This window comes from Carassius gibelio, chromosome B2 (assembly GCF_023724105.1).
Source record: "Carassius gibelio isolate Cgi1373 ecotype wild population from Czech Republic chromosome B2, carGib1.2-hapl.c, whole genome shotgun sequence".
In the NCBI taxonomy this organism is placed as follows: Eukaryota; Metazoa; Chordata; class Actinopteri; order Cypriniformes; family Cyprinidae; genus Carassius; species Carassius gibelio.
In genome coordinates this window covers 19,332,301-19,354,823 of record NC_068397.1, presented here as the reverse complement: position 1 = coordinate 19,354,823, position 22,523 = coordinate 19,332,301, and the positions used below count along the sequence as shown (strand labels likewise).

At 38.6% G+C, this 22,523-nt stretch overlaps 3 protein-coding genes across 3 annotated transcripts in view; 1 reads left to right on the top strand and 2 right to left on the bottom strand.

The window, feature by feature from the left end:
• LOC127950957 (collectin-12) overlaps window positions 1–4,935 on the bottom strand; it is a 41,892-nt gene extending 36,957 nt beyond the window's left edge. The window contains exons 1-2 of the mRNA XM_052548423.1: window positions 4,468–4,935; window positions 1,389–1,439 (exon numbers count right to left, since the gene is read on the bottom strand). Of these exons, the coding sequence (XP_052404383.1) occupies window positions 1,389–1,439; window positions 4,468–4,474 (58 nt within the window). The 5' untranslated portion in view covers window positions 4,475–4,935. The remainder of the gene's footprint in view (window positions 1–1,388; window positions 1,440–4,467) is intronic.
• A 4,960-nt stretch (window positions 4,936–9,895) lies between these two features.
• clul1 (clusterin-like 1 (retinal)) lies at window positions 9,896–11,348 on the top strand. Its single transcript, XM_052549332.1, is given in 8 exon segments — window positions 9,896–9,964; window positions 10,142–10,170; window positions 10,172–10,310; window positions 10,411–10,571; window positions 10,573–10,613; window positions 10,616–10,712; window positions 10,714–10,817; window positions 11,248–11,348. Coding segments are annotated over 8 exon segments (741 nt in total).
• A 1,312-nt stretch (window positions 11,349–12,660) lies between these two features.
• The window catches only part of yes1 (YES proto-oncogene 1, Src family tyrosine kinase), a 26,899-nt gene continuing 17,036 nt past the window's right edge, over window positions 12,661–22,523 (bottom strand). The window contains exons 7-12 of the mRNA XM_052548424.1: window positions 22,209–22,364; window positions 20,997–21,176; window positions 19,672–19,748; window positions 18,864–19,017; window positions 17,577–17,708; window positions 12,661–14,967 (exon numbers count right to left, since the gene is read on the bottom strand). Of these exons, the coding sequence (XP_052404384.1) occupies window positions 14,759–14,967; window positions 17,577–17,708; window positions 18,864–19,017; window positions 19,672–19,748; window positions 20,997–21,176; window positions 22,209–22,364 (908 nt within the window). The 3' untranslated portion in view covers window positions 12,661–14,758. The remainder of the gene's footprint in view (window positions 14,968–17,576; window positions 17,709–18,863; window positions 19,018–19,671; window positions 19,749–20,996; window positions 21,177–22,208; window positions 22,365–22,523) is intronic.

Genomic DNA, 22,523 nt, shown 5'->3' with positions numbered 1-22,523 from the left:
TCACTAAAACATACTGTGGCGAGTGGGGCGGGGCCGAGAGGCGTGGGAATGAGGAGTGAGGCCAGGTGTAGTGATTGGAGATGAGCTACACCTGAGCCCCACCGCTAGTATCGAGTCCCACGTAGGAGATGGAAGGATATAAAACTGGAGTGACGACCGTGAAGGACGAGAGAGGACCAGGCCTGGGACATTAGTTTATGTGTTTGGCTTTTATTTATGCGCACCAGTCGTCCGGGAGGGGCTGGTGCGCCGTTTTGTATTTACTTTTGATTATTAAAGTGCTTTTTGATTGTGCGCCGGTTCCCGCCTCCTTCTTCCCGATGAATATGGAGATTTGTTTATTACAGTGGTACCGACCGCCCACGACAAGGAGGGGCGGCTGCCGTCCGTGAGGGAGCGGAGGAGTCGGCGCCGTTCGCCAGGGGGCCGGAGCCTGCCGCCTCCGTGACGGAATCCGGAGGGGCAGGGAACGGGGGACTCCTGCCGCTGCCCAAAATCGGAGGAGCCGTCGCCGTCCATCGGGCGGCGGAGGAGTGTCGCGCCGTCCGCCGAGGGCCGTCCAGTGCCACCGCCAGGCACCGCGGAGGAGATCACCCAGCTGGTGGAGGGCCGAGCAGCAGTGCGTCTGGGAACCGGATTTTTTTTTTTTTTTCCTCTCTCCCCTCTCTCGTCCTTGTCGCTCCTCCTTCCATCTCCTTTTCTCTCGCCTCGTCTGTCCTACCCCCAGGTTCCTGCAGGTCCCCGTGAGCGGTCCCCCCCGGAGGGAAGGGGGGGGGGGGGAGTAGAGCGCAGTCTCGAGGGTACCCCCCGGCCTGCGAGGGGCGATGGGGGTATGTGGCGAGTGGGGCGGGGCCGAGAGGCGTGGGAACGAGGAGTGAGGCCAGGTGTAGTGATTGGAGATGAGCTACCCTGCGACCCACCACCGGTCTCGAGTCCCATGTAGGAGATGGAAGGATATAAAACTGGAGCGACGACAGTGAAGGACGAGAGAGGACCAGGCCTGGGACATTAGTTTATGTGTTTGGCTTTTATTTATGCGCACCAGTCGTCCGTGAGGGGCTGGTGCGCCGTTTTGGATTTACTTTTGATTATTAAAGTGCTTTTTGATTGTGCGCCGGTTCCCGCCTCCTTCTTCCCGATGAATATGGAGATTTGTTTATTACACATACGTTTGCAGGGTGAATGATAAAAGCACATGTTTAGAGGGGAAAACAACTGCGGTGCACACCAGGGCATGACCTTGTGTAACTTATAATCTGCTTTCCTGACTATAATTTAGAATCCAATGCACCTTTCAAACACTAAAAACACGTCCAAGCTAATATATGCAAAAGAATGAAGAAAACAGTGAAGCACATTATGAACGGTTTGCACTGCAATACACTTACCAAACCTTTTGTAGCCAAAAGACTGCACTTCCTCTTCATCAGTGAAGTCGTCTGCAAAAGTAACAAATGACAATGAAATTAGTATAGCAAGTGCTGCAGGCCTGTAAATCAACTAATGTCCTAAAATAATATTCATTAATAGAATCTATATTCTATATGATTCTAATGTAAGTTACTAAATGTACATAAACACAAAAAGCACATCAGCAGTCATTACTCATTAATCATTATAAGCAAATCATTATAATATTCCGATCTGGTGCTCAAAGATTTCTTTATTATTATAAATGTTGAAAACAGTTGTGCTGCTTAATATTGTTGTGAAAACCATAATATTTTACTTTTTAAGGTTTCTTTGATGAATAGAAAGTAAAAAAAAATCCAAGTATTCATTTGAAATGGAAATATTTTCTAACATTCTAAATGTATTTACTGACCCTTTTGATCAATTCAATACATCCTTGCTGAACAATGGTATTAGTTAAAAAAATGAAAAAATAATAATAATAATAATATATACATATATATATATACACACACATACATACATACAGTGCCCTTTAAAAGTTTGGAGAAATTTGTAAAATATTATATTATAGATTATAAAGCACAGACAACAAGCTCTAAAATGACAAAAAACACCAAACAAATGTGACAATATTAATATGTTTTCTATATATAGGCCTATATATATTAGTGAAATATTCATATTATACATTACAGGACACAGACAACAAGCTCTGAAATTTCATAACACCAAAAAAATATCCATGCTTCCTCAGAAACAAGATCAGTATATTGTGCTAAGATAAATAACATAAACACATAACAATCAGATTTGGAATTGATACAAAGCATGTGTTCTGCATCTGACTGCTGAAATAACATTGGCCAGGATGGTCCATTCATGGGTTAACTAAATGATACCATCCTCTACTTCCTCTTCCTGTCCTGGAGGGCTCTCTCTTGTGGCTACCATGCTCATGGGAAAGGAGAGGGGTGACTCTAGGCGGTTTTATGTGTCATTGTCCAAGGCCAGAGAAAATAAAGAAAGAACACATGTTTCTGTAGTTGGACCCACTCCCCCTCACTCTGATACTAAAGCAGAGTCAGAACCGGAGGAGGGTGGAGGAACAGTCTGTTAGAAACCACACAGAGCGTGACCTCAGGTCCAGCCATCCAACTGGACAGACACACAACCCATAACCAGGGAACAAACTGCTAGGGACAAAGAATTGTAGACCGATGCTGACAGCTATTTCAGTATTTTAGCTGAAAATAACAACAAAACTCTGGGAAACGCAAGGGAACAAAAATCCCACACACCCAAAAGACAACATTTTTACGAAGCCACGGTCAGAAACTTGACATTGCAAGAGAAATATTGCTTGAAATAAAACTTTCAAGGTTAAAAATGATATGCATGGAGGAGTATCACAGAAGACTGCGGAAAACCATTACTCAGGGGAACAACAATTCAATGTGTGTGGTCTAAATATCCTTATTAGTTTTATAAACATTAATATGTTAATGCTTTGAATTGATTTTTTGGTAAATAAAAATTTAGTCCGAAATCCAGTCAACCCACAGTAACCCACTTTTTGACACAAACATTGACAACAAATACAACTTCCTGTTTTTAGATACACATTGAGTGTTTTTTTCCCCCCAAGTATTTATTTTTAATAGCACTGCATTCAATTCCAGTTGCATTATGAACACACACAATACTTACATTGAAATTTCCACTAGATGGCAGCCTTCTGGTTAGAAAATAAAAAGAAGGTCAATGTTGCGTAACTCTAAAGGCACAAAAATGTGATGTGAAGGCTTTGTGTTTGTCAGAACATCTGGCCATTGGACATGCTAAATGAGACGGGATGGAGAGATGTGGGGGTTGTTTTTATTCTAAGTGGCTCTCTGAGTCACACATTCAAATTCTGGTGTGCAATTGAGATGGAAAACATCTTGGCTCAAAGAACACCCAAGTTTCAACAACCTCCGAAAATACAGAGGACCTTTCATTTTTAATTATATAATCCTGACCCTTTATTTCCACAGCACAAATGACTGTAACTTAGAATTAAGAGCACATGCCACGTTTAAATCTGCACTCATTACATTTTTCTTATTCATCCCAATAATATAAGAGTTTATACTTAGTCCGGATAAAACAATTTTGTTGCTAAGGCTAATTAACATTGAAGCTGTTTTGTCCCGGTTTCTCTTTATAGTTTTTTTCCCCTCATTTTTCCAAAGTACCTGACTAAAAGAACTGCCTAAAATATAGCTATGAAATAAACATTATTATAGAAGCAACTTAAAAAGCTGATCATGTGATCTCAATATGGCTACATCCATAAGGGTGGATCCAATTCATGCAGAATCAAAAGATGTTTCTAGAAGACTGATAGGCTATATCTGTTTTATTCATCACATGTCAGTGCACATTATTTTAATATCAACATAATATTAACATTTACTTTATATTTCTCAAAAGTCCTGTTCACTCCTTTTTGTGTCAAACTTTTTATTTTATTTTAAAAGTTTGAATAAAGAAATAATGAATCCAAACACGTTGAACATTAACACGTTAGAAACTTTAGCAGACTTTAATAGAAACTTTAGCAGAAATGAGATTTCACAAGTTTTTCAACCCTTAAAGACATCTTCACACCCTGCCAGATGTTCCATTTGTAATGTGGCCACGTGTTTTGATTGTAATTTTTTTTTACATTTTTTATTGCTTTGTTTTGATTTGTTTATTAAGATAAAGGGAGCAATGTCAGTGAACATCCCACACAATAGCCGGGTCAGCAACACAAGCTTGGGTGTAGATCCTTCTATTCAGCTGTCTTATAACAGTTCAGCCAAACAATCCGCCAACCTAGACACTATGAGCAGTTAATTGCAACCAGATGTTTTCGTGCACTGGAGTAACACACATTCCTCTCACAAGAGAAAGAAAGAAAAGTAGAAAAACTAAAGAGCGAGACGCGTGGATAGACTCAAGAGACTTCTCTTAAAAAGACAGTGCATTAAAATGTGTAAGCAGTGGATCATTTGAAATGAAACTTACCCTTCATTGTGGTAAAACTGAGGTACACCGTTCCGTCACGTGCCAAAAGTTCACATCAATCTCCGCGCTCGCGCACTTCCACTAAAGTTTCACAGATGCGAATATTCCACCTGAAACATGCGTATAATCTCAATCCCTGTGACTGAGGCTAAAAAATAATAAATAAATAAAAAAAACCTTCAACAACAAAATGGAAAACTCGTGGACACGAAGTTTAATGAGTCGCAGGCTATAAACTTCTGCTCAGGACGCAAACGTTTTCTCTCTCTCCATGAGAACGTGTTCGCGATGGAAATTCACTTGAGGTGAGTGAGGATGCCTCCTTTTCTGCCTTTTGGCTGCAACCCGAGAACCAGAGAGAAATTGGGAGTCCGTAGGGTGTCTGTTAGTCCACTTGTTTTCTACATGAACTGAATCTCTTAAAGGGAAACCAGGTGAAAAGCAGCAGCAGCAGCCTCCTCTTCTCTGAAAATCTGAATGTGCCGCACCGCATCTGGAGTTTAACTTGCTCTGGTCTTGGCACTTTAGGGGGTCTTACACGTTGCACGAGTTAGTTTTTGTTTAGTTTGGAGTGCTGTGAGATCTTAATCTGTCATGAAACAGTGTAGAAACATTACTACTCAAATTACTACGTGATTGTGTTCACCCAAAAGCTCAGCATTTTAAATACCTTTATACTCTGCACTGATCTTCACCACTGTTATGAAGACTTAACATGGGTTAAAATCTAGCATGGGACAACCTTTCAGTGTAGAAAAAAGTCTTTATCAACACTTTTATGTCCACTATTGAGCTGGAATAATGTATATAAAGTGAGGACTAGAGTTGTGACAAATGAAAACTTTATATCAGTACAAAGTTAAATTACAGAAATGAGTGTTTTCTCTAGCAGTGGTTTTGTGTGTTGGTTTCAAATATCTAGTTCACCCTCTTAAATTAAAATTATTTAGCTGATTTTGTTCTCACAACTAAACGTAGTTAGTGGATAAACAAGTGAACAAAGTAAAATCTCACTGCAAGAACTGTTTTAAAGGGATAGGGACAACCTGATGACATATAACAGTAGCCATTGACTTTCTTTACATTTTTTAAAATGTCTTTTGTAACAAAGTCTTTTCTAAAATGTGTGTAACAAGTGGGGGGGTTGTAAACGATGACAGAATTTTCATTTTTAGGAACTATCCTTTTAAGCTTTATATAATTACACAATAATATAATTACATTATTTAATTATTCATTACACTATTTGTTTCCTAAATTACGTTACATCCCCCCCCAGTTTCACAGACAAGGCTTAAGCCTAATGCCAGACTAAAATCTAAGTCTGAGCTCTTTCAAATGAAAGAAACTTGCTCTGACTGATCTTAAAATATATCAGTGCCTTTATATTGTATCAAAATGCACACCAGTAATGTTTTTTTCTAAGGCAAAGTTTATATGGCCTAATCCTGGTTTAGTCTAAGCCCTGTCTGTGAAACCAGGCCATAATGTTTTAAAGTTAGACTGAAAAGCTTGTAATAGGCTGTTAAAAGCAAAATCCGTTTTGATAGTTCCTCCCTTATAATGGGACTGTATTCTCCATTTAAAAATATCATCATGCATTCAAAAATATCATGTTGATCATGCATTTAATGTAATAAAACACATGTCCAACACCAAATATCATGTGTTATATGACAACAACATTAGCATGATAATACAGATTTGTATATGTGCATCATATAAAGTTATTGGATCTTTTCTTAATCAATTATGGTGCCATTTTTGTAATAAATGTCTAGGTATGCCAGTGTATTGGCTCTGAATCCCAGGGCTGCCAAGTGAAAAGTCCTTTGCGTGTGTTGACTTGCTCAAAATTACTTGCACCATTGTTCTGCTCCCTTCGGGTTTAATAAGCACTCAGCTCATTTTGTTCTTTCTTTGCATTTCTCTCTAAATCCCTTTGCCACAGGGATCCGTGATTAATTATTTGACATCCCGCTGGATTGTTCAGAACCGTGTGATCCGCAGCACCACACAAGTGTAGCACCACACTGGCCAGAAATGTTTTTCCAACTTAACGAGGCTAAGCAGTAACGTAAAAAGGAAAAAAAAAATCCAACATATTATAGCTGCACTGCTGGGCTCTAAACCGACTTTATTTGCCCTCATAAGTACCAAATATTTGCCAGAGCAGGTGACTTTTTTTATTAACCTTCGGAATGACACCTTACTCTCAAATTTTACCATGGTAACCACAGTTTCAACCAAAATACCATTTAGTTGCTACTGTTTTTATAGAAATGAAAAAAAAAAAAAAAAGATTATGAAAGCTTCCAGCATTTAAAGGACATCCAATATAGTAAAAATCTGGCAACTTTTCATGGTACATTTGGAAAGAGGGTCTGTATCATTTCATACTACAGCAATGTTTTCATAGCATGTTCGGTCATTACTGTTTATATGAATTCCGAGGTTTCCGTGCTCTCAGATCCAGTAATTCACCCTCGGCGTGCCAACCACCAGGTCTTTGGCACTAGAGGAGAGCGACAGGTCCAGATAGGGTTATGAGAAACAGGTGCGTTTAGACTTAGCAGAGATGGTCATACCGGTGGCCCACGATGCTGTTTCTCATTAGAGGTTAGAAAATACTATTTTCAGGGTCATAAGCCCTGAAGAGAGGGCACTTTTACAAGGACATTGTGCGCTAATGAGAAACGTAAGGGGAATATGGGCCTACACAACGTCTTTGTTGCCAATTTTCTACTTCGTTATATACGTATGGTTGATTTTAAACCTTGAGACTTTAAGACTTTGTGATATACATCATAACACTTATCAAACTTACCTGTGCTAGATTTACCTTTACCTAAAATTGACCTTTACCTATATTTACCTTTGTTCTTAAAAATGAGTAAAACTATAAAAATGCCATAACACAATTAGCATACACTTCCAATCAATACTTTGCTGTGTTTTTTTTTTTTTTTGTAAGTAATTCATACTTTTATTCAGCAAGGACATTAAATAATAACAATAATAATAAATCATGTTGTTTTAAACTGCCATCAAAACCTGAAAAAGTACTGCATCACAATTTTCATAGAAATATTCATCAGTTTTTGGAAAGTTTTCAACATTGATAAATAGTAGAAATGTTTCTTAAACACCAAATCAGAATGATCCCTGAAGGATTGTGTGACGCAGAAGACTGGAGTAATGGCTGCTGAAAATTCAGCTTTACGTCACAGGAATAAATTACATTCAAATAGGAAACAGAAAAAGAAAAATCTATATTATATCACAATAGTACTGGGTTTTAGTGTATTTTTTTATTTGAAAGAATGCAGCCTTGGTGAGAAGACTCTTGGTGAGAAGACTCAACAAAAAACAAGAGTATACCATGTTAATAAATATAAATTCCAAAAATGTAAATGTAAATATGTGTAACTGTACTGAGAACCGCAAAAAAAAAGCTAGTTACACTTTGAAGTGTCATAACCTTTAAATGCTTTGATTGGTTCGTCTCTGGTTTTACTTAGTGTAAATAGAAGAGTTCAGGTAAAGATAAGCAAAACATATTTTCCCTCTGCAGCGAACAGCATTAATCACACTGCAGTCAGATATCAGGAATTTTCTGGTGAGTTTAATCCTTAATAAAGTCCTTTGATCTTCATATAATGTTAGATAGCTCTGTCTAGAGTCTATAGTGAAATATGATAATGGTTTATTTATATTAATAATATTATTGTATACTTTGTAAAGATCCTGAAAAGTTTAATTGCACAGTTATTACATTTACATTTACATTTATTCATTTAGCAGACGCTTTTATCCAAAGCGACTTACAAATGAAGGCAGTGGAAGCAATCAAAAACAACAAAAAGAGCAATGATATATAAGTGCTATAACAAGTCTCAGTTAGGTTAACACAGTACACGTAGCATGGGATTTTAAATAATATAATAAAATAAATAAAAAGAAAACAGATAGAATAAAAAAAGAATAGAGCAAGCTAGTGTTAGAGATCTTTACACATACACATACACACACACACACGTTGGTATATGTGGTTTATGGGGACTCTCCGGCGTAATGGGTTTTATTCTGTACAAACTGTATTTTCTATTGCCCTACCCCAACCCTACACCTAAACCTAACCCTCACAGGAAACTTTGTGCATTTTTGGATTTTCAAAATAACTAATTCTGTATGATTTATAAGCGTTTTGAATTACGGGGACACTAAAAATGAACCACCTCCTCATTGTAATACCTGTGTCATACCTATGTCATTATACAAATTTGTGTCCTCGTTAACCACATAAACAAGCTCTCTCACAAACACACACACACAAAATTGCATAATAAATGTAAAGAAAATAGAATACAAAAGATTAGAAAGGTAGTTAGATTTTTTTAAAGAATACTTGCTGATCACACTGATTACTTATGATCACAGTGTATTTTACTGTGGATGGAAATCAGATTTTTATGCCATTTTTATGTATCACTGATCTAATGTTGATCTAAAACCAAACAGATCAATAATGAATATAAGCAATTAGGCATACACATACAATCTACAGATAAGGATGTCGTCACAGAGCTACTTTATGTTCTGTGGCATTTAGTTGTTAATTACTCGAGCAGTGATTTAACAGAACATCCTCATTTTGACTAATGCAGACACTATTGTGTAACAAACTTAGCCACAAATATCAATGGCAGAAAATTATTTACTGATTGTTTTACCAGCACTCAGACATATGATGTGACAGCTTTAAAACACTATTCTTTCTATTCTATTCTTACAACACACAGCTTTTGACTTGGACCTGCCAGATATGGAGGATTTGTTGTGTTCAAGACAACATATAAACTGGTGAACTTGTGCACCTCTGGTGGTATTTCTAGACTATTCTAGAATGTGTTGCTTCTCAAGATAACACCTCATATGCCTGGTTGCTGAAAAAGATCAAATGTAGGGTTTTGGGTAGTCACAAGACTTGCCACATTCTGTAACCTCTTAAACTGCTTAATAGATCCCATATTCCACCTCATTAATCCAAGAAAGACGCTTCTAGACTCTAGAAGCTTCTCTATGATCTAGAAAACTGGGCCTCAATTCTCAGTGGAAGTATCTGGAAGCAAACATAAAAATGTATTAGATAAAAAGACTGACACAAACGACCACAGGACTAAAGAGTGACATATACTGACTAAGACTAAAAGTAACTAAGTTTCCTGAAGGTTATAAAACACGTGAATTTTCAGTGAAGATGTAGTGCCACTCAGTGGTTACTCACAGCTGTTACTGCTCGCTCTTTCCCATGATCAAAACTATTAGACTGACTGGGGACAAAAACCAAGAGAAAAGAAAAATTATCTTTCAAAAAACTTTTAAATAAAGGCTCTAAATCATTGGGATCAAACAAGTAAAGGAGGTGATGGCAAGGAACGAAGGGAAACATTCAAACCTCATGAAATCCCTCAGGCACAGCGGGAAGAAGAAAAAGGTCAGTCAATATAAGTGGAATTTTTTAAAAACCAAAATAACGTTTTTTCTAGTTGTGTTAAAAAAAAAAAAAAAAAAAAAAAAAAAAAATATTAAATAAAAAAACTTCTCAACATAAAATGAAGTACCATTTTGATTTAAATGTTCAAAACCTGTCTTTGTCTTCTTGCACCACCAGGGGGCAGCAGAGATCGCACAGGACGTAGAAAGAGCTGAACTAAGCCGAACAGCAGTGTAGGGAGTCTCTCAAGTCCTACTGGGAGGAATGTAGACCTTGTCTTGAGGACACTTGTAAGAACTTCTATATCAACACCTGCCGCCGTCGATTTGCTACCTTTAACAATAAAGTACAGAATTCTCATCCACCTTTGCCATTCAGCTATAGAGATAGCTATTAACAGAATCAAAATACCAAATTTGTATCATGTATTTTTCTGTTCTCAACAGCTATAGAACTTCTTCCAAAGGCTGAGCTCTCGCTTGGGCCCTTGTGATGCTCAGGATGAGGTTGTGCTGAACCAGAGCGCAGAGAATCCTGACCTGGAGGTGGTGAGGATTGAGGACTCCTTCAGCAACCTGCTCACCACAATGGGAAGCCTGGTCAATCACAGTCTCCCACTTCCACCATGAGCTGGACCAGGCCCTATGAAGGCCGAGCTTCAGGAGAATAAAGAGAGCGAGCTGGTGCTCAAGCCTGCCAACAAAGCTCTGGATTCTGCCTTTCTGGAAGGTGTGGGACTGGAAGATGTGCTTCTTTGATTTTGTTAGAAGTGTGTAGGAGGAGTTTGAGGCCGCAGTCACACAAGCCTTCAGTGAAATTCATGATGCTATGGAGAAGACAAAGGAGGAGAAAGGTGCTTTATCTTGACAAATGTGTGTTCAGCCAAAAAAGAAAATTTGATAGCACTTTATTTTACAGTCCTGTCCCTCATCTACATACCATCTACTCGTTAAAGTAAATATTACACTATTATAGCAATACAATGAATGTCAGAATAGGCACTGTCAGTTTTCACAATGACAAAAGTTTGAATAAAAAGTCATTAAAACAGTTCACATTTAAGTAAATATTGACATAATTATGGGTTAACCATTATTTAATGAAAGAATACGCTCATGCTTAGAACAAGTCAGACATTACCGTCGGTCATTTCTGATGCTAATATGTGTATTGTTATTATAGTTCAGGGTTATTCTTAAGAAGCAACACATTCTAGAGCGGTCCCTTTAGAAAACTCTTATCAGTGATACTGATCATTCAAGTCCTTATTGTTTGATTCATAGAATGCCCAAATGTAAGAGAACTACACATCGAGTTGGATGAAGCCTCTCAGCTGTTGGAAGCGTCCAGGCAGCAGTGTGAAGAGGTGGTGGGCATTGTGTAATGACGTCACACTGATGACACCATCAGCTGGCTCAGCAACATGGCCTCTGACTTTGGTTTTGTGACTGAGCTTGCCAATGACAACACCACTCCTGAGAGCATCTTTAGTATTGCCACGGTGAGCCACTACCAAGAAAATATCATATTACATTTTTTTTTTTTTTTTTGTCATACTGTGCTATTTTGGACATGTAGCATGGTATTCAGTAGGTGAGAAGGAAAGCAACAGTGGTGGTAGATTCAGTGGAAAAACCAGATACTAAATCTATTGAACCCAAAAAACAAGGTTGCGGCACAGACTGAGGAGGGCGACAACACCCCAGCAGCAGATATTATGGTGGAAGTGAATATTCTCAACCCCGCCACACTCTCAGGCTGCAGGATCCTGCCTTCATCCAGCATGTGGCACAGGAGGTTTTGGGCATGTACAAGCAGATGGCCAGGTGAGACGCTTTCCAATTAGTCACATCATGAAATGTCAGAATAGTTCACACTCATCAGCACACAGTTCACCCCACAGTTTAATCACATAAATCAGGGCTTCTTAACCAGGGACTGAGGGAGCCAATGTGGTGCCATGCTTAAAAGGATTTCAATTATTAACCCTATAACCCTTATAACCCTAAGCTTGCTGCATCATATTTGATACATTAATTTTTAAGGGCTCTAAAATATAAAAATGACAAAAACATTGATGAAAAACCTGTTGATTGTTCATACTTTTTTTTTTTTTTTTTGCAAGAAAAAGGCCCGAACATAACTGTAAAAAATGTTTGCCAAAAATCTATGAATCTTCTATGAAGTAACTGAGAATTTAAGTTTCTCAATATACTCATTTACTGAACTGAATCAACTTAATTAGAATTTTCTATACCTAAAGAAAAATAGTGTTAAAATGCATGCATCATCATACAACAGGCTTTTGAGGATTGTTTATTAGTATATCTCTTAATCATCAGTGTCCTGTATTTTGATGTGTTTGCCCAGTTAGCATAGCCTTCATACTATATGGCCCATTAAAGATTTATGTATATATATATAAAAAGGTTCAATAAAGCATTAAAAAAAAAAAAAATCTATTTCAGACGCTACTGGGTTCATATTTTAAAATAATGGCAGTGGATTTAATGCTCACCTCTGACTAGTCTAACAGTGTTCTTGTTTTTTTTAAGGCATGATGTATATAATCTGCAAGACATCTGCGCAAAACCCCCCCATGTTTCTGTTCAGTCCCAATGCCATCTACCTAAACTTTAGAGTTCCAGTTTAAAAGTCTGAACACAAACACACGATTTACACATAACCACATGGAGTTAAAAGCATTACGTAAAACTTTATTTTTCACTGTACAAATTCTTCAGATTAGTAATCATTACCATTTTTTCACAACAAACATCCTCATCAAACTCTGAAGCGGAGACCCTCACCTTACATTAGAGTATTTCCTTTCTTTCTTTTTTTTTGACATGAACAAAAATCAATAACAGAGTTTTGCACAAACTAGCCTGTAGCCCTTTTAAAACAGGAGGTGGTGATGGGAGAGATGGATGTCCTGGATACAGGAGGAGACAACAAAAGTCCCTAGGACAAAGGGCTCGCATACAGGAAGGACAAAAAGAAGGCCTCTCGCTATTCATGAAAAGCTACACGACAAAAAGGGAGAAGAAACCAACAAATTAGCCCTCCAAACGATATCGGTCTGATTCATCCCAAGTGCATTCAATTTCTTGTCATGGATAAAATGAAACCATTACAGACAGTACATGACCAAACCTTAAGACTAAATCTTTAATAGTGGTGCAAAAATTGTAACGCTTTATGATGAGGTCTAATTTGCCCTCTACATTAGACTTGTACCATTTTAACAGATCAAGGGAAACAATCACATCTTTTTTTTTTTTTTTTCAATGCGCTCAGGATAGAGAGGCAAATTTTACTGACTCCATCAAACTTTGGTTGGTAAATGTTCTCGATCTTTAGTACCTGAATATTTCACAGTGACGCCTTAACAGGAAATATAGCAACTCCACCAGCAGCAATTGTGGTACATCATGGAGTTAAAAAGGCTTTGTAATTCTTATTCCTGGTCAAAAACAAAGATCGGTGTGAAATAATTTGAGCAAGTTCACATTCATATGTCAAGATGAAGAAACCATGGCTCTCTTGAAATATACTGAAATATTAATGTATGCAATCCTCTGTGAAAGATCAATAAATCTCTGTGGTTCATTTATTGGAGTGTACATGAGAAAACAATGAATTTGTACCAAGAGGTTGGCAACACTACAAATGTGTTGGCACAAAAAACACAAACCTGGCAGTGTGGGTGCTGATGTGCGTAAAAAAAACCAACCCGGGCATTGCTGTTGTGATATTGCGACCTGTAGGGTCTCAACAGCAGCATGAGGAATAACGTTTGGACTGGTCAGGTCTAGTGTTTTGTTAAATAAAAGGTCTCTGCTTAATTACCCTTGAGACAAAAATATGATTTATAATAATTACTTTTTGCTTGAAAATTAGCAGCTGGCTGAAATGGTGATCAGTCATCAGAAATGTTTTGCGAAGGCTTTCCAATATGAATCATCTCTCCGGATATGATTTCAAGCTCTCAGGGACTGAGATTGATTGAAACTGAAATTAAGGTACTTATTAGAAGAAGAAAAAAATCATGATTTGCTATAAAAGCGTTTAGAGAAAAACTAATTCTGCCCCTGTAGCTGATGTCTTAAACCCCATCTCCCATACATTCAGAACGGCTAATGCCCTCATGCGTCTCATTCTCTGTCCTTCTTTGACTTTGACTTTGACTCACTTCCCTGTCCCAGCAATGGCACTGTCACTGGTAGCGCCAACCGATTCAACCACAGTTATTGGTCACTTTTAATAAACTACTCACAACTACTTAAAAAAAAGGGGGGGGGGGGGATTGGCTTTAAAATAATAAAAACAGATTTTACAATAAGATTTAGCATTCAGGTGACAAAAAAAGGGAGGGACAAACAAAGATAAAGAAAAAGCTGATTTTGTGCAACTGTTAAGCAGCCTTCAGCACTAAACTCATCGCTTGTTTCACAGCTCCCTCTGTCTGCAATGCAGGGAATCACCCCAGCAGAGCTCTGGGAGCGTGACGTGGTCCCGCTCCAAACCCGCTCATGCACACACCCTCGTCAACTCCGCCACACACACATCCTCAGGCAGAGAACAGCCTGGATCTGCAGTGAAGTATATGTTTTAGATGCACTAATTGAATTTTTAAGTTTGACTCTCTGGGGAGAAGGTAGAAACAAAAACATCTCTGTAAGGACAAGTTTGCAGGGGAGCTGTAGGGAGGAGGTGCCACAGTGGGTTTGTGAACCGTCCCGGTGGCTTATTAGCACGTGGTGGTGAGTCTCTGGGCCCCGTAGAAGGTCTCTACAGGTTGTCTCCGGGCTGGTACTGTGGCTCAGTGGCGGTGAAGTAGTCCTCCAGGAAGGACTGGAGGTATTCAAAAGTGGGCCGCTCGTCTGGCTCCTTCTTCCAGCAGAGCTGCATCATTTCGTGCAGCGACTCCGGGCAGCCTTGAGGACACGGCATCCTGTAGCCCCGCTCCACCTGCTCCAACACCTCTCGGTTCACCATGCCTGAAAAACAGTTGATACCAAGTCAGTTTGTGCAACCGCCCCCTGTTAAGCGGCCAGACTGTCTCAGACAGGATGTGAGGGGTGTGTAATTACAGCGGACACTTCACTTGGAACCCACAGAGAACAGGAGTGTCGAGGACAGAGGGGACAGACAGTCTGGTGCTACGTGAGAGGACAGGAAGTGTAAATCAGTGGGCCGACTGTATCCGAGAGCGCTCTCAGAGGAAGGATTCTTTATGCATGCAAGAAACACAGAGTGACCTTTTTGTGTTGAGCCTACTTTAATTTACACTCGCTTGCATAATGACTCACAACAATAAGTCTTATGTGTGCTAAACTCGAATCAATAAATCTTATGTTACGTGGGCAGTTAAAAAGCTGCTGGACTTCCTGTTGTGCCTTGGATGGAAATGCTATGGTATAGTTCACCAAAAAAATAAAAATGTGGTCATTAATTACTCACCCTCATGTTGTTCCAAACCTGTAAGAAACCTTTGTTCATAATCAGAACACAAATTTGGATATTTCAGATGCAATCTGAGACCCCCCCCCCCGGTCCTTCATAGAGAGCAAGAGACAACTGTAAAGTTCTCAGGTCCAGAAACGCTACGAGAATACTTTGTGTACAAACAAAACAAAAATAATGACTTTATTTAACAACACTTCACCTCCTCATCAAGTCTCTTGCAATATGCCGCCATTGTAAACAGAGTATCACGAGGCATACGCTAGCTTCTGCATCATGTAAACGATGCATGCGAAGCTGACACATTGTTACGTAAGCACCATGCGCATGCATTGTTTACATGATGCAAAGCAAGCGCATACATCATGATACATTGAAAACATTATATTTTTGTATAATTTTGCTATTCTCGTAGCTTTGTAAAATTACGGTTGAACCCCTTATGTCACATGGACTATTTGACAGATTTCCTTGCTATGTTCCTGGACCTGGGAACATTGCAGTTGTGTTGCTGTCTATGAAGGGTCAGAAAGCTTTTGGATTTCATCAAAATATTGTAATATGTGTTCCTTAGATGAACAAGGTTTTTGGAACAACATGAGGGTGAGTAATTAATCACACCATTTTTTATTTTTGGGTGAACTATCCCTTTAAGGCAAAGCACTGTCATATATTACAGATAATAAACACTCTCCATAAACTTGACTCCAGTATTTGCACTATGAAACAATTCAAACATGTTCAGCCGAACAGTGTACACATTCCAAAGTGCATCTGCTCAAGGTTAAAACTGAAAGTTAAAAGTTTAAGGATCTCTTTTACTGGGGTTCAAACCTACAAGTTTTTGGCAACCAGCCCAGTTCATTAACCACTAAGCCACATTGCCGGTGAAGTTGCTGCATTAATCCAGCTTCTTCTAGGGCTCTGCATGGAAGCAGATGCCAATCAATAATGGACTGAGTCTAATAGTGTAAGACTGAATGATTGATGAAAGCCTAACTGGGTTTGTGATGTGCAGCATCAGTGAGAAAGGCTTTAGGTGAGCACTACAAATGACAGACTGGGGCTGTGTGAGGGACGGGTGCAGGAAAAGAACAGACAGATGGTGGTAAATAAGAACTGGTGCCCAGTCAGTCCTTCATGCCCGCCTAAGCCAGATGGCTCCTTCGGAGTAGTAATAACACACACAGCAGTCCCTCTCTGCTCCAGTAGGGGGCACAGTGGAATCTGCACCTCTCGGTTTGGAGACCTATCTACCTGCAGGTCTGTTGAACACACCTGCCTGTGATTTTCTGAGTAAACCTGAAAACCATGATTAGCTGGTTCAGGTGTGTCTCACTGGTTGTGCATGATATTAAAGGGGTAGATCACCCAGAAATGAGATTTCTGTTTATCATTTACTCACCCCATTTGGTTAATCTTCGAAATACAATGATAAAACCTGAGAAGTTTCTGTCCCTCCATCCAGAGTTGGCAAAACTGACACAAAAAGGTCATAAAGTTGTTGTAAAATAAATCCAGATGAATGAAGTAGTTTAATCCCAGTCTCCCAGTGATGAAATGCAATTGCTTTATATGATGAACAGATTTAATTGATGTATTTCTTCACATACTAAATATATACACATCACGCTAAAGCATACCTCATTTGTTCTTGTGCATCACACACACGACTGAGCTTCTGTGTTTACCACGTGTGCTCTGTGCATGTGCATTGATCATTGTTTAAAAGTAAAAAAAAAAACTAAATTAATTGTGTTTATCAATACCTCTTCACAAGACTTGGATTAAACCACTCAATTTATATGGAATCCTTTTATGATTTCTTTATGACCTTGGATTTTCTAAGTTTTGGTTACATTTGGTGCATTGGTTACATGCACTTTCAAAGGATGAGCAGAACATGCTCAGGTTTCATGAAAAATATTGTTTTCAAAGATTAAACAAAGTTTACAGGTTTTAAACAACATGAGGGCGATTATGTTTTTGTGTGTCAACTACACTTTTAAATATGCATGGAAGTATATCTCAAACTGTGTGGAATGTAATTATCCTAAATTGAAGACTGTGAGAAAAAACTAAAAAAAAAAAACTAAAAAAAAAAACCCTGATTTAATGCTAAATCAAATATCATTTTTCTCACCAGGATATGGCACTCTACCCTTGGTCACAAGCTCCGTCAGCAGGATACCGAAGGACCAGACGTCAGATTTGATGGTGAATCGGCCATACAGCGCTGCTTCTGGTGCAGTCCACTTAATGGGAAACTTGGCTCCTGAAGGAACAATGGCACATATTTTCTAAATTACTGCAGTAGTCAATGGCTCTTACAAAAGCAAAGCAAATGTCAGCATTTTAAAACATCCTGTAGACCTCTACCTTACTGAACTTAATGCTTCTGAATAGTAAAAAAAAAAATGAAATTCATTTTGTTTTGTTTTTTTGGTCATATCATCCCATTGATGCGGTGTTCATTGTTTCAGCAACATACACAACATAAGCCGGATTTGTACCTTGGTCATTAAAGCTCACTGTGTCTGCAGTTTATGTGCTGATCTAAAGTGTTCTGACTGGTGAGTTTATTAATTAGTCAGTCGATAATAACCAAGGAAGTGTCAAAACAGGGAACATGAGAAACTGAAAGACACTGATTCATTGATCTTTAAAGATCCTCAGTGAAACATCTACAAACGCAGTAGCATATACAAAGCATAAGATTGTAGAATGTGATGTACCATTTTCTTTACAGCCCAGAAGCCTTTGGGCACTCAAGAATCCCTGCAGGGAAAAATCATCGTTCACCATTTATGTAGGTAATGACAAGTCATCATGCTGTACACAATCACAGTGCATTCTGGGAGATGATGGATTCAGAAAGTAAGTGAGATAATTATGCATGATTAGATGCTGACTGCCTTGTAATTTCCAGCACAACAGCTTTGTTGCAGACAAAAGATTATGAGTTACATATTTCACCATGCATATTTTGTTAGACAATTTCCTCTTTGCCTCATTTTATAATCGATGCTTTGGTTTTACATTAATCATATAATTATTGAATAAAATACATAATTTTGCTTAATTCTTCAGGAGTGGACTACCCTTAAGAAAAAATTCTTCATCTACTCACCATTCACAACCTGAGTGGAATATTATTCTAGTCATAAAATAATATATGTATTTTTTTTACAATATTATAACATTAGAATGCACTGCTCACATAACGCACTACTGCACCGGAAAGAGAGGCTAAAAACCGCCTACATTCACTTAAAATTCCCTTAGTCGGATGGAAGTATGTGACTGGAATTTAATGTGGATAATAATCATGATTTATTTCTAATACCACAAAGCATGACCAGGCAATTAAGTAATTATCGCTTCAGACCTAATTATCGAATGTGTTAATATTGCATTTCCGTCCACGTACCTTGTCTAGCAGTGTATTCGTTGTCTTCAATCAGTCTAGCCAGGCCAAAGTCGGCGATCTTGCAGACCAGATTGTCTCCCACCAGGATGTTAGCAGCCCTCAGGTCTCTGTGGATGTAGTTCATCCTCTCGATGAAGGCCATGCCATCTGCAATCTAGACAAGATGACAGGAAATCAAGCCTCCAGAAGCTCTTACAAAAGCCAACATGTCGTGGAACCATTTATGGGTTCAGTTGAGGTGGCACATGATCGAAGTTTCAGCTCTTAAAAAGCTACGGTTTAACCAACATCCATATAGCGGTTTATGGGCAACATCTACACAGACAGAAAATTCTTAAGGGAATTTAATAAACAATCTGAGACAGCAAAACTGTCCAAAAGGTTTTTATAAGCGGAGATGTGAGAGGGAGACTGAAGCCTCAGCCAAGCAATGCAGCAGCGATGGGAGCCCAGAGAGAGAGAGAGAGAGAGAGCAGAAGGAAAGAAGAACGTGAGAGAGCAACAGTGAGCTTTTTAAGTGAACAGAGCAGAATTGAGTAGGCACATTAAAGTAAAGTGGCCCCATAGGAGTGGCAGTTAAGTGCTCCAGGCATTAGGCGGGAAATGAGGATCATAGTGCCTGGGAGAGACCCACAGGCAGCAGGATGTCATATCAGATATTAAATAAATATGACAGCCAGATGGAGGCTGAAACAGAAACCCTGCCACTCTGGGAGATGCCACTCGTTCAGGTTCACTTTGACATGCTTGGAAAAGGAAAACAAAACTGGCTGGTTAACAGTGGATCATGTTTGGTTTTTTCTCTTACCTGGGCAGCCATGTCTACCAGCTGGGGCAGCTTGAGGTACTTGCCTTCACCCTCCTTTAAGAAATCCAGCAAACTCCCTAAAAGTCAGACGCATAAAGTGAAGCAGTTTTTCAAAATGTACATTTTAACTTGAGTGTTTAAAAGTGGATCAAAAACATGATATGAACCACACTAATCTTAAATATATGATGATGTGTAATAATATTGTAATTAGGGCTGTAGCTATCAAATATTTTAGTAATCGAGTATTCTACCAAAAATTCCATCGATTAATCGAGTAATCGGATAAAATGTGTTTTTGCTTAAAGTGCAATATTAATTATGCAAGAGAAAATAAGACTCCTGGGTCTCTTCAAATTAACAACTAAGTTTCCTTTTTTAAACGCATAGAATGCAATGCATGCATCAAAAATAAAGATTTTATTATTACCCATTGTTTCTCTGTCTGTACTTGTACTGTGAACAATCACAATAAAGTCGACAGATGAATTAAGTGCATTTAAGTGCCATTCACTTGGGGTTTTAAATAAAGCATTTTCTGAGACACATTAAACATTAAACACATAAAACATTAATTTAATTTATCTTTTAATTATTGAAAATTAACTTAACTTTTTGGTAAACATAGGGGATTTACTATTACAAATAAAATATGGAAGAAATGTTGTGTGATTCAACCTTTAAAAAAAGTTAGATTTTTTTTTAGTGGTAGGTTATGTACATTCTGCTGAACAATAGTCTTTAACCGGACTTTTATTTTGACAGGTTGACGTACCTTTACAGTTCTGTGTATGTGATGTGACACTAGTTTTACTCAAATCAAATGGTAAAATGCTCAAGAAGTGATTGTAAGAGCAGTTCTGCAGATGTTGTTCATGTGTTCACGTCTTTATTTAGTTGGACAGCAGACGCTGAAATCACCGGAGCGTCACGCGCACTTTCATGTGTGATAAAGGAAGTTGCGCTTCTGCTCCATTCATTAACAGAGACAAGCAGAACATGCAGGATTCATATTTAAACAGATTGTTCCGGCTTAATATTTACAGATATTAGTCCATATCGTGATTTGATGCAAGCGCAATCAACTATTTCTGATTAATTAATTCAAAATTTGGCAAATGACGTGCCATTCCGTGTTAAACTGTAAATTCCGTTTTTATGACTGGATTATTTAATGACATTAAATAAATCATTGCGAAAGAACCTGACGTGATACAATACAATTAGAGATATAACCTAATTGTAATATCTCTCTCACACACACACTGTTTGAGCTTATAAATATACACAGAAGAAGTAAGGAACAAGACAAGAGTGCACGATACCTTTGCCCATGTACTCAGTGACAATGTAAATTGGCTCCTCGGACACAACAGCATACAGGGGCACCAGCTTGTCATGCCGAAGTTTTTTCATGATCTGGGCCTCCTGCAGGAAGGCTTCGGGAGACATGGTGCCCGGCTTCAGTGTCTTTATAGCTACTTTGGTCGTGCCATTCCATGTACCTAGGGGAAAAATGAAAGAACGAACAAAATGAGTGCAAAAAGCAAGCATTGATAAGAGTTTTTCCACAATTAAGAATTTGAAAACCTTCCCAGGATTCAGACTTTATCTTCAGAAACATTTGTTGAAACAAGGCTGAATGTTCTGACAATTCTTAAACTAGACAATTTCCGCCAACTGCACCAAAAACACGGTGTGCAACCCAGGTACTAATTCAGAAAAAGCAAAACTGAAGTGTTCGCTCTTATTAAAATTGACAAGTGAACAAAGGTAAGCCATAAACATCCACAGTAAAAGTATTTGAAAAATATCAGAGTAAAAGTGAAGTTTAAATTAAACAAGCTTTGTGATTATTGTGACACTATTATCAGCTGTATTATCATTCTGATGGCACCCATTCACTGTAGTGGATCCATTGGTGAGTAAGTGACGTAATGCTCATTTTCTCCTGACCTGTTTCGAGGAATAATCAGACATCTACATTCTGGATGGCCTGAGGGTATTTTATCATATTTAGTCATGATATTATCATTTTTTGGGAACTTATCCCTTTAAGAAATCTTACAAAACAAGTAAAGAATGTTGCTTTGCCAGTCCAGGACAGGCCGTTTTGTAAAAAAAAACCTTTTAAACGGCAATGACACAGATTGCCAGCAGACGATGACAAATTAGTTATGTGGAACCTATTATGCTTGTTGAAACAAATTGGCAACATTGTTTTCTGTGAAGTGGCATGCTGGAGCTTGCGGTATGACAATCTTCAAGAGCAGTGATGAAAGACGAAGGATCTAAATAGCCCACTTTCACATCTCTCTCTGGTATGTAAACACTTAAGTACTGTGGTGCATGTGCGAAAACAACAGATATAAATAAAGTTAACAGCACAGGAGAGTTGGGTAAAATCTAGTATAATTTTGGTTAAGTAACCATGAATTCAGCCATACATTATCAACTGAAGCATTTTTGACTAGATGTTAGCTGTGGGCTTAAGTGTGCCAGGTGCTTTGGGGAATGCGTTTAAGTGTTTGTCTTACCCATCCAGACCTCTCCGAAGCAGCCCTGACCCAACTTGAGCTCTAGACGCAGTGACTCTCGTGGGATTTCCCATGCGTCTTTAGCCAGACCCTGAGTCTGGGGCTTCACCGTCGGACACACTGTGGTCAGTCTGTAGCACAGCCCATCTGCATGCTCTACACACACACACACACAAACACACATACATTAGAATAATATTATGGTCATAAAGCCATGAGGATGGGACTAGTTTTCCCTGAGGATATCAGGTAAATTAGATCTGTAACACCCATATGCAGACAACAGACACTCAGTCAAATGAACAATGGAGCCTC